The sequence below is a fragment of the Fundulus heteroclitus genome, chromosome 22 (assembly GCF_011125445.2).
Source record: "Fundulus heteroclitus isolate FHET01 chromosome 22, MU-UCD_Fhet_4.1, whole genome shotgun sequence".
NCBI classification, from domain to species: Eukaryota; Metazoa; Chordata; class Actinopteri; order Cyprinodontiformes; family Fundulidae; genus Fundulus; species Fundulus heteroclitus.
This window is the reverse complement of record NC_046382.1, coordinates 26745020-26757608: the sequence shown is the minus strand read 5'-3', so window position 1 is coordinate 26757608 and position 12589 is coordinate 26745020. Positions and strand designations below refer to the sequence as shown.

At 39.2% G+C, this 12589-nt stretch overlaps 1 protein-coding gene across 1 annotated transcript in view; it reads right to left on the bottom strand.

Annotated features, from left to right (window-relative positions):
• Nucleotides 1–12589, bottom strand: part of LOC105940229 (SH3 and PX domain-containing protein 2A) — a 121642-nt gene that overhangs the window by 71729 nt on the left and 37324 nt on the right. Inside the window, exons 3-4 of the mRNA XM_012882718.3 lie at nucleotides 7477–7552; nucleotides 5940–6016 (exon numbers count right to left, since the gene is read on the bottom strand). Of these exons, the coding sequence (XP_012738172.2) occupies nucleotides 5940–6016; nucleotides 7477–7552 (153 nt within the window). The remainder of the gene's footprint in view (nucleotides 1–5939; nucleotides 6017–7476; nucleotides 7553–12589) is intronic.

Sequence of the window (12589 nt, the reverse complement as noted above, 5' to 3'; positions counted from 1 at the left end):
TAAACATGCAGCGTTAACCTCTAACGGTAACACTGTGGCAACACTGCCATGTAGTGTTAATTTTACATGGAAGTGGAAAAAGGTGATAAAACGGAGGCTGGGTGGGAGGGGGGGGGCACAGATGAAGTAAATGCTTGCCCTGTTCTGCTTCCTTCTGACCCTCAGCATAAGCTTAAAGGTGGAGTTATATATTCCTCCCAGGAGGACCCTGAGCACACAGCTTTGGCTCTGTGCATTTTCTCCCTAAACCTAATAGTTAGGAGGAAGGAGAAAAGTTTCTGTTAAATCTTTAAAACTTTGTGCCTGATGATTTTTTTTAGAGCAAACCAACAGAGCGCCAGAGAATCGTGCTCTTGTTTTTCACTGTGCAGATATTGGTGTCCAAACCCCTTCTTTAGTATTGCGTAACCTTCTGTTTGTACAAATCTGCAGCTAGCTCTTCATAGGTGGGCCTCCTAGAAAGGAATGTGTGAGATATTAGCCCTTCTCTCGCATTTTTCTTTCAGCAACTATGTATCTGTCCTGCTACATGACTGAATTACAGAGACACTCGTGCATGACCTCGGAGTCACCTCTGCAGGAGCAACCTCTAAGCTCTGCGGTCAACGGGTCGACATCATTGAGCAGCAAATCATGATGATAAAGCAGACGGTTTATGTGCACAGAGAAAAAAATGCAATGGCGGCTTTTTGTGTGAGGAGGTGCCGGCGCTGCAACAAAAACGCACACAACCCTAGTAAACTCAGGCGTGTGCAAGCGCCAACAGTTGAAGCAAATCTTGGCCATGGGCAGACTCTGATGTCAGTCCTGAAACCCTGCTGCCAAATTAAGCTCTGACATGCAAATGAAAAGACAAAAAACTCCAGTAAAGTTCTGCTTGAACAAACTCAGAACTTATTGAGTATTGCTAGTATTTTTAGTTGTGTTTGTAGGGTGGGACTCCGTTCATTATTCGGTTTAGTTATGAACAGGGAAATGCAGGTAAGTAAAATAATCAGGGTTAGGGTGTACAAAACAGTGTGCCAAAAGGTTTGGTTTTGCATGAACAGCACAATGTAATGTTATGAAGGGATGATGCAAGAGAGAAGACAAATATCAAAACAAACTATTAGAATCCTTGCAAAAAAAAAAATAAATGCATTGGTGGAGTTGTTTGAACATAATTTTTTTGCAATTATACTATATGTCAATTTGGCATCTGCTCTTTTCGGCCCATTTTGGTAGATCTTTAATGTTTGAAGCTTTCAAGCCCAATTTTCCTGGATACTGACCTTGGAGCTGGAGACAGCCTCCACAATTTATATATTAGCTCTAAAAAAGTCCACACAGCCCTGTTTGCCAGGTTTTTCTGATGTATTAAAAGATAGATACCAATTTAATACTTTCAGAAGACTTTCTGCCTTTAATGTGATATATCCTCAACAAATTCACTGAACATCAAACAATTCAGTTGGAAAAAAATAACTTGGTTAAATTAGTGTATACTATTTTATTAATACTTTGTTAAAGGACCATGTGATTTAATTTCAGCATTGGGTCTTCTGGGTATACATATGTCATCAATTACAGAGAATCTGGTCAACAGAAATGAATATGACCTGTCCTTGTAGGATTTTCTAAAGGACACATCTATTTTGCATCCTTTTAGCTAAAGCGAACGTTTGCAAAGAGATTACAAAGAACAACAAAAATATTTATTTGTACAAAGGTATCTGTCAGGAGCAGGTCAGGAACTCCAGCATTATATATGGCTCATGGTACAAGGCAGGGATCCTTGTTTGGAGAAAATGTGAATAACTGTGAAGTTCACCAATAAAAAAAAAGGACGTTTCTCCGCAATGGATCTAGTCAGCCCCGGTTGTTCTGTCTTCAAGGTCATATATTCTTCATATCACTGGATTAAGGTGTGGATTTGAAGCAAAAAAATAAAAAAAAAGTTCTAGTTATGATCTTCCAGAACCTTGTGCTGTAATGTTTTATGTTCAGATAACACGAAATATGAACTTCTGGCCACAATTCCTTTTTTAAGTCCAGCAGCTAAATCAAACAATTTTTCCAGTAGCATTGATTTAGTGTGGTTTATAAGTAAAGTTAAAACTCAGTGACTATGATTTGCATTTTTTTAACTAATTATACACCACAGTCAGAAACATTAACTAAAGATATAATGCAAATTGTCGCTTCAGGCAAATTTCACCACAACTCTTCACAAGATGTACAGACACAGAAATCCACCCACAGTGACGTTTAATCCTCTTTTAAACTATTTATCAACAATCAATTAAATCTTAAATCATACATTAAACGAAAGAGTATTGGCATGGTTAAAATGTAACAGTTTCCTTATTCTTTTCTTTATTCATTATTGTTCACGTACATTATATAAAATATGTAAGGTAAGTATGCTGTTTACGTGTTTAAATAAAGGTCAAGCAGATTATTTTTGCTTTTCTGGCCTGTTCTGGGGCTCCCTCTGGTGGTGGGTGAGTATACACACAACTTCTCTTGATTTCTATTAATGTTCGTCCATTGAACATTAGGTGGCAGACTCCAACAACAATAGTGCACATGTGCTGAAGCTCGGGGGGCTTTTTCTGCCAATAAAATGTGAATCTAATACACTGATAGGATGGAAGTTAAACTGATTTTACAACATCCTCTGACAGTGCTAACCCTGGATGATGTAGTTATAAAAAGCACTTGTGTTTCCTGAGTCATGTCCACTATTTTTTTTTTAACCATGCTATAAATCGCTATTTTTAACTGCACTTTGCAGGCTGTAAATTCACAGAATAACAAACATGTTTCCATCTGTGACCCCAACCACTTCTGACATAAATCAGCCATTTTAAATGGTAGAGATCCAACATAAGTAAATGGAGTCTTTGGGTGGTATGACTCCTAGACCTCTCAGTTTAAGGTGGGCTGGACTGTCTCAGCGACTGCAGGAGGCTCCCACTCTGACGTGGGAATAACACGCATGGGTGTACGAGGTTAGAGGTTGTGGAGCGGGACGAGGCCGAGACGTTTCTCACGCTGGCTTCTTCAGTTCACGCAGGACGCAAAGTCCTAAAATCGGAGGGAGAAGATTGTCAAACGTTCCCTGCATTCAACCGAAGGCGAGTTTAAAAGATAAAAGCGTGTTTAAAGACGGAGCAATCTTGCAGTCAGCTTATGTTGTAATTAGCCCCACTAGTTGACTTTGATCTGAGCATGACTAACGACCTGACCGAGGCCTTTATCCGCCAGGAGACCTGAGTGCGCTGAATCGCATGACACCGCTGATCTGTCCTCATTTGTTCCGGCATCGGATGTCACCTCTCTGACATCATTATTAATAAAACATGGTGACTCTGAACTAGAATCGATCCATCATCGCAGACAAAGTAAAGCCAGTGGATCAAGACAAATAACAATGACCCAGCTGCTGAACCACACAAACTCAGTCAAACATGATGTTTGAAGTTCACCAGAGGGCAACGTTTGCTCTGTTACAGTGGCTCGCAAAAGTATTCTTTTTTTTTCTTTTTCTTTGAATGTGTCCTGTCTGGCTGTGTAGCACTAAGAATTGCTTTCTTAATACCTAAGAGAGCTTAGCAGATTTACTTTCACAAGTGGAGCATATTGCTTCCATCATACGTGCTCCGCTTTGATATGTATGCAAAAAATGTTATTGGGATATTATTTTGGGATTATTTCAAATTCAGTGGACACAGAAATGGAATGAGAAAGAGGACGGTGACAAAAACAGAGTAGAAGAAAAAAAAGAGCACAAGATACATCTGCTGCTTCTGCACCTGCAGGAGAGAGCTAGAAGAACAAAACAAAGAAAGTATAACAGGTACAATGTACCAATGCCTATGATAACATCACTAAACAATTATGCAGTATTGATTGATGCAAGAGGTGGACAGCCACAGCTGACTTTAAGGTTTTATCTGTATATACGTGTGTGTGGAAGCATCTGGATCTAAGCACCTGTGGGTGTTTAGATCCAGAATGTGCTTGTTAGTGTAAGTAGTCCCTTTTTCAAACTTTGTCATGTTGCAGACACCGACTTCAGCGTATTTCAGAGCATAAGTGTGAAGTGGGACCGAAATGATGCGAGATTTTTACAAATAAAAACATGTGATCTGATACAGGAGCGACTTCCTCCACATGTTTACCGCATTTCATAAATTGGTTATGAAACGGTAAAAGCATGAATTGTCTTGGATTTTGTTTAACAATTTCTCTCTTCTTGCCTCTCTTCTATTAAGGACAGATTTGTAGAGAGCATTTCTAATTTTCCTCTTTCCATTCTTGGATGATGGACTAAACATTATTGAGTGAAATATTTAAAGTCCAGAATATATATTTATTTTTAAATGCAACCTTGCTTTAAACTTCTGCAAACCAGACCAGTCTGCTGTGTGCCTTGGCCTTTACAGTGCTTTGTTCACCAGTGTTCTCTGGAAAAAAGCTTTCACGTATTAACTTAATTTATACTGAAATTAACTTTTCCACAGCTTGACTCCACTAATAATAGGCTGACTTCTGAAGGCAGTTGGGTGTACTGGATTTTATTTAGGGGCATCAGAGTAAAATGGAGAAACACATGTACGCTACACTTTGCGTATTTTGATTTGTAATAATATTGCCAACCATGTACTGTTTTTCTTTCAGCTTCAGGGATGTACTACGTTGTGTTTGTCTACGGTATAAAATAAAATTTTGTCATCACACACAAAAGGTGAAAATTCTAAAATGAATATGAAACAGGTGGAGGTTATGCTTAATGGAGCAATAAGTAAGACATTTAGAGTAAAACAACCAAAATCATTCTCATTTGTCACCCGGGATGGAAGTAACATTCCCTATAAACAATCGGTCCTCTCCATCAACAATGTCTTTGTCAAGTTTTCTCCTTTCAAAGTTAGAGGTATGGTGCGGAACTACTTCGGTTCAGCGTGTAAGTCCGTGTTTACTTCCTCATTCCTGAGCCAATCATATGAAAGTTCCCAGGGTTCTCAAATTTTAAAGCGCGACATTTTTTTTATCTGGCAAAAGAGCAGCAGCCTGGAAACATGGAATTCAGTAAGAGAAGCAGAAATAGAACATAATACAACATCATAGGACCTATCCTGTGAAATTCAGTGGGGTTTCACAGCAGCCACGGACCGTTGAGGAAACGGCGTAGGCTGTTGTCAGTGGCAGGCTGTCGCGTGTGTGTTTTTCCGATTTGAAACACTAGGTGTCATTACGACTTATTGCTCCTTTAAGAACTGCTCATCGATTTTTGTCATGTAGTTATACTTACTCTTGGGAGGGTTTAAGGTCCTCTGATCGGGTTTTCAAAGAACTTAAGGACCTCCTCGCTTTCCGAAATTAAAGAGGGAAGTTTCATCAGAGCCTAAAAAGATAGCACAGAGATTTAACAGGCAGCACATGTGACTCACAACTTTTCAGCTAAACTGTTTACTGAACCTGAGGAAAACGAACCCACTGGAGGTGAGTGAAGAAGAAGGTTTGTTACCCCAAAAGCATTTTTACAGGAATACTGTTGCTTTAACAATACATTTCTCTCAAATTACAAAAGCTGCCAGGCTAGAGAATCCACCTGCCCTACAATTATGTTGATGACCAGGAAAGACAGGAGCAAGTCTGAGTTTGTTACTGTAGGATATTTTAGAACTGCTGATTTAATCCTTCTAGTTTGCCCTGTTTCTTTCAGAGGAAGCCAATTTACATTGCTGACAGGACATGACCACTGCAGATAGCTGCTTTCCTGTTGAGGCTGGTGGTGGCGGAGATAAAAATAAATGAAAGAGAAAGAAGTCGAGGCCTGCCTTAAAGATATAGCAGCAAACGTTTGTGCATCTTGAAAAAAAGAGAGACTGGGGTCTGTATTTACGGAGCTCTGAACAAATTAAAGACACAATGTTTTATTGGTTTCTTACTTTGCAGTAATTATCCAGATGCTTCAGTCTTTTGACAGCCACATCCCTGATGTGACTGCGACGAAACAAGACTTTACCTGGAAATAAATAAATAAAAACAGAACAGAAACTGTTAAATTCAGACAGAAATTATTATTTTTTTTCCATTCGGGGTCTACAGTTATCCTCAGCAGACAGATTTTTAATTGGCACAATTGACAATGAGAACAGTACCCCTTCTCATTGCTAAACTTTAACTCTACTCAAGGGGCTGACCCTCCAGCTGCATCCGAAGGGAGAAATCCCACTGAACAGTTCTCGCCATGTTGTTCTGCCGGGCCGATCAAAACAACCCGGGCCATAGCCTGAGCTGCAAGACGTATCTAACAAGGATCTCTTCACTCCGCTCCTCCTCCCCGCTCAGGCCCACAACGACTTTATCAGATTAGACAAATCTCTCTCTGCTAACCTCTACCGAAACGGCTGGCTGCAAATTGATTCGGCCTGGCTGCCACCGTGATAGTTGGTAAAACAATGCAGCGGGGGTGGGCGCAGCTATGGAGAGCGTGGGAGGGCCGACAAAAAGCAGTTCTAAGTGAATATGGTCTAAAAGACGGTGAAAAGTGACAGCGGCGTTGTATTTAGAACTCAGTAAATTATTAATCATTGAAAAGTGTTTTTCAATGATTAATCATTCTATAAGCCGCTGCCCTCCACTAAAGTGATAAGATGGCCCATTTTGATTTAATAGTTGTCTTCAGCTCATCTGCATTGTTTATTATGATTCTTATCATCTTCTTGACAACTTCCCATACATTTTGGCATTTAGTTCAGGTGACACTGCTGGCCAGTCAAGCGCAGCAATACTCTGGTGATGAAACAAGGTATTGGTTCAGTCGGTAGTTAGGCAGGTAGCAAGTCCTACAGGAAAATGAAATCAGCATCTCTGCAAAGCTTTTCCTCAGTCGAAGCATGAAATGCTCCAAAACCTCCATGGTAGATGACCTTTTGAAGCACTGACTCAAGCTCCGGTCCACGCCTTATGAATCTCCGCCAAACTCTTGAATGGGCTCTGCTTTTGCACCTTTTTATGATCAGAACTTTTCTTTCCACTCATCCTTCCATTGTTATGCTTGGAGACGTCACTCTGTGAAGAGCCAGCTTCCTTTGGCAGAGCCCTGCTGTGGCTTTAGCTCCTGTTGGAGGGCGCCAATGGCTGTCTGCTGGATAATTATTAGGTCAGGAGTCATCCCCGTGACAGTGAATGTGATAACATAACAACACTGTATTAACAATCTTGTTGTTGCTTTTTTTTTTATTATTATTAATCATGTGCTATATTCAGTTTTTGTAAAGCAGAACTTTGGCTTTATTTGCTACAGAACATAGTCATCAAAATAAAAAAAATAATAATAAATGCTTGCAGTATATTGCTTAAAGTGGAAATAAATACTTGTGTTTCACTTTTTGAACAAAATTACGGCGATAAATGACCTTTTCAATTCCATTTTATTTATTGCCATGCACCTGTGGAGGGGTTGCGTGCAGAGTTTATTACCTGGTAAAAAAGGAATGATTCTCTTCTTGGGATCCTTCTGTCCTCCCTCGATTGGGAATTTGTCAAGGATTCGCATCTGCAAAAGTAAAATTATGACATCGTTACCATAACATTTTATATACAAATACAAACACCTGGACTGAGTTAACTCAGCAAGAAGATTTTTAATAGCTAAAAGAAAAGGTGAAATGGAGGCTTTAAACATTTCCACATCCCTTTGTTGTTACTGTGTGAAAAGTATTGTATCAAATATCATCTGCTTGCTGCTGAATTGACCAGCTTTGCTTCACATTTACTCACACTTGCATGAGGAAAAGCCTAGAAGAGATAAAACTGAGCTTTTGCACAGCAAACAGACATATGTATTAAGCAGTTTACTAACAAGAGAGTATAACAAGAAATATAACTGAATTGGGGAACAAAATATAGGTTTTCTTCCTTCCAATATTTTTTACCATGCTATACTTCCATAGTCTGTTTATAAGTACTGTTTGCATGCTGCACATTTTGTGAGATGGATAAGCACGTCCTGTAAGTGCTGGATGTTTTGAAATTGTGTGCATTTTCGTGAGAGAAGAGAGTTTCTACTTTTCTGGCAATAAATCCCAATCATTTCATGAATACTCATGAGAACAGTCTGCATTAACAACAGACTGGAGATCCAGATGTAGTCCTGGCGGAGAACCCGTTGCCTTGCCCTGTTCCAGATGTGCTCTGTCTAACAGCAAAGAGTGCGGGTGTCAAACCGAAGCACACTGACCTCAAGGAGGAGGAGACCTTAAGACTAGTTTCAGAATAAACTCAGCCAAAAAGAGCCAGGTGGACAAACAGAATTCAGCTTGGCGGGTAAATGTGGATCCAGCCTGTCTGGGTCTGTAGGAGTTGTTTGAGTTCTCCTCAGAGAGGTGGTTTGGTTTCCCATCTTGTGGTTCTTTTCCCCCCCCCTGGTATATCCCACTGCCTTTGCTAAATGTCAAAATTTTTTTGCAGGGCATGGCATTTCCTTCTCTAAACTATAGACAGCTAAGAAGACGTGGGCTGTGTAGAAAATGACAGTCATCACTTTATTCAGGGGTAAAGCAAAGGGCAGGGCATAAAAAAGCCTCGGTTAACCACACCTGCACACAAAGCACAGCACCGAGATTGGATCATTGTGCTTAAAGAACTAAGAAAAGCAGAAGCTCACAAATGCATAAAAAAACTGTTTTTTTGTTTTAGATGCAATGGGACTAAAATAGTGCAAACATAGATTAGAATGTGAGAAAATGTGGAAATGATTCTTAATCAGATCAAGAACCTGTGGAACCAGCAGCATGTTTGTAATCATGTAACCAACAATGAACTGGGCTGATGGTTTATTGATCCTCAGCAGCACTACGTCTGGCCCTTTTTCTGGACTGTTGTTGCATAAACCTGGTCTAGATCTTGTAGACGTCATCCCACAATCCCCTGTGCTGTTCTCAGCACCTGTGCTAAATCCTCCTTTTCTGTGCCAGGCAGCTACCACACCACACTGTCACACTGAGATACAGGATGCTTTTAATTGTAGCTCTATAAAAGTTTTTAAGCAGTTGAGTAGAAAGTCCACGCTGTTTCAGTTTCCTGAGGAAGAAGAGCCGCTGTTGGGCCTTCTTCACCAGGTGTGAGGTGTTCACAGTCCAGGAGAGGTCAGAGGAGATGTGAATGCCCAGGAACTTTATGCTGTCCACACAATTTTTGGTTGTTTGTTGTTGTTGTTTTCAGTTTAAATGTACATGTTTGTGGTAAATTTAAGAATTAAATTATCATGGTCTAATTTTTTCCATCACAAAAATCTGGCATTTTATCAGGGGTGTGTATACTTTTATACGCCGCTGTGTGTCATGAAACTTATGTGTAATAACAGGCAGTTTGTCCACAGGGAAAAATATCCATGCAGGACAGGTCAAAGTATGTCAAAACCTCTTTTAGGCTGTTTCCCTAAGCTTGGTAATTGGTTTAGGCCAGGGGTGTCAAACATATGGCTCCACTTGATTTATGAATGTGGATAGTTTTATTTTGATTCATTGGGGGGAATATCTCAAATCATATGGACACTACAATGGGAAAGTAGGAGAGGAAAGGAAGAACAAGAAGAAAAAATTAAAAGGTGAAAGAAAGAGGAGATAAAAAGAAGAGAATGATCAAACAATTATTGAAAAAAAAACATGTACTTTAATTGAAAATATGCAGTTCCTATATAGTCCACAAGGGGAGCTGTGTTTTAACCAGCAAACATAGCACTGAGCTTCAGATGCAGCAAATTGATTTTAAATAATTTCTTAATTTTTATCTGTTTGATGTATTTTGTCAGACACGACAGTGTTTTAAGATCCAAAAAATGTGAATAAATGTTTTTCATCATTGTACAATCACTGTGATCAGTTCTTATGCATAATACACAAGTAAATGTTTAACTGAGTAAAAGTTTTGTTGAAATTGTACATACTTTTCTTAAAAACGCTGAGGTTATTCATAATATATTGTGTAAAAGTGAAATTAACTTAATATAAAAATCAACAACAAGTCCACTTTTATTAGTTCTATTTAATCTTGCAATGAGTTTACTCGTGTGGCCCTCTTGAGATCAGATTAAGCTGTATGCGGCCCCTCAACCAAAATGAGTTTGACACCCCTGGTTTAGGCTCTCCTGAAATTGGCAGTATATAAAAACAAAGAAATGAACTGATGAAACAGGAGGGAGCAAAGAAGGTTCTTTAAACTAATAATTCTCATCATGTTGTGCAGTTATGTGTAACGGTGGGGACGGGAGCCGTTAAAACAAAGACGGACAGAGAATTTCAGCAAACAAAGAAAGTGCTCTGGGAAGACTGGGACAGGGGGAGTAAAGAGGAATGTTGCAGTGGGAAAACAATCTGATTCCATCTCTGGGTTGTTATTTGACATTTACTTAATAGTTGTTTTCTCCAGAAAGGACAGCATTGCAAGAGTTTTTCAAAAACCCTCACAGATTTGCTGGGAGATAATCATATGTGTTAATGCAAAGGATACTGTGGGATGTCCAATGGAAAACTTTACTCATACATTCAATAGCTTCACCTCTGCAGGCTACCGGGAGGATTCCCCTCAACCTTTATTGTAAGAATATAGGTCAGACTAATCATAATGCAGACAGAGTAAATCTGATCCAGCTCCAATTCCACCTTCCAACAATAATGACTAAGGGTTTTTAGAAAAAGTCTCAGACCAAAAGGAAACCAGGCCAGCTTGCACACTCGCCATTCCCCCTGTGGAATGCTATGAACCATGTCCGGTGTTCACAGCAGAGGATGGGTGAGCAGAGGTAAGACCCCCAAGGCTTGAAGCGCTGACCAGTGCAGTCAAACACGTGCAAGTCATGAGACATTTCCTTTGTTGATACATTTCTTTTACAATCCTACAAAACGTAAATGTCGGAACAAGATGAAATCCACGCTTAGATGAATGGCTAAGTATATTTTAAATAGCCATCTTTGTGTATTATGAAAATACAAGCTACGGCAAAAAAAAAAAAAAAAAAAATGGCTTCAGGGTTACTTCTAATGACTGCTTCCGTGAAGAGCCATGCGGAAATATGCTTTTTTGACATCCATTGTACAAAACAAGGTACCGCTCCTTTTCTAAACTGAAGCAGGAAATCTGCATGTGGTCAGTGAGTATCTCAATGAACCAGATAACTGGTGTTGACTTATTCCTGGTACTGCTGAAGAGAGCCGTCTTGTTTGGTGACCTTTTTACCCTGGTCTACTACTTCCAAAGTCTTTTCAAATGCTGAACTCAAAATCCACATTTGTGGTGCAAAACCTTAAAGACCATAGTAGAAATTTGTTGGTAGACACACAACAGCAAATTTCAGTCACTACTGTAAAAACAAAGATGGCAGAGACTCCTTCAGCAGAGAGAGAGAGAGAGAGAGAGAGAGAGAGAGAGAAAGAGAGAGACATGAAGTGAGACTATTCTTCTCTTCCCTCAAATTTAGAAAAAGTATAGCAGCAGGGTATTGCCAATCATAAGAAAGCAGGATCATCTCCATAAAAGCTGGAATTTGTTACGTTTTTTCCCCCCATCTGGAGCATATTAACACAAAGCCAAGATGGAAAGACATCAGCAACAACATCAGTTAAGCAATTGCTGCTGTCCATAAATCTGGAAGATTTATATAATTTCCAAGGTCATTTTTCATTCCTAAGATAAACTGTAAAGATGCCTATTTGTGTGAGACACCAAAGTAGAGTAGAGACCAAACATAGCGCATGGCAACACAGAATACAGTTTATAAGCCAAAAAAAAACGTAATACCAACTCTCAAGCACTGTGGTGAAGGGATGTTAATGTTGGCTTGTTTTGAAGCCATAAGTACTGGACACCTTGAAATCACTGAGTCAAAGATTAATAATTTTGTAAACCCAAGTATAATAAACTTGGTTTTTGTTTCTTGTTTTAATTTCACCATTTTCCACACACATTAGGCTTATTGACACATATAATCTCACATATTGCTGTTTTTTTTTGACAAATGGCCTCAAAATCATAGGTTTTACAACGAGCCAATCAAATTTCAGGCCTAAAACCAGCTGAAATACAGCAGTAGGGCCTAAAGATAAATGTACACCAACAAATGCTCTCAAACTGAAATGAACTGAACCAACTCTGCACTATGTTGTGGGTCAGAATTACTTGAGTCAGTCCTACAAGCCATTGAATCATGGGGTGTATTTCATTTTCCCATGTCAGTCGTTGAGATTTTCTCTTTCACATGATTGTATCTGTGTGTAAAATTTGATGTTTAAATCTTTGAAAGTATTCATGACCCAAACCAATGACCTTTCATGTACCAGTGCCTCCTCCTAATAACTACAAGGTGTCTTTGCAGTGTTTAAAATGTACTGTAGGTTTTTTTTTTTTTTTTTTTCAGAAATAAATGTATTTTTTGCAAAAACAATATTGATTTCAAACAAATTTTTCAACTAAATTAAAGGAAACAAATAAAGTGAGAAGGACCTTCAATACTTCTCCATGCACAAACAAAAACAGAAGCTGCATGTACTGGATGAGAACCAAAAGAATCATGCAGTGCATGCATTTCCCAACATTT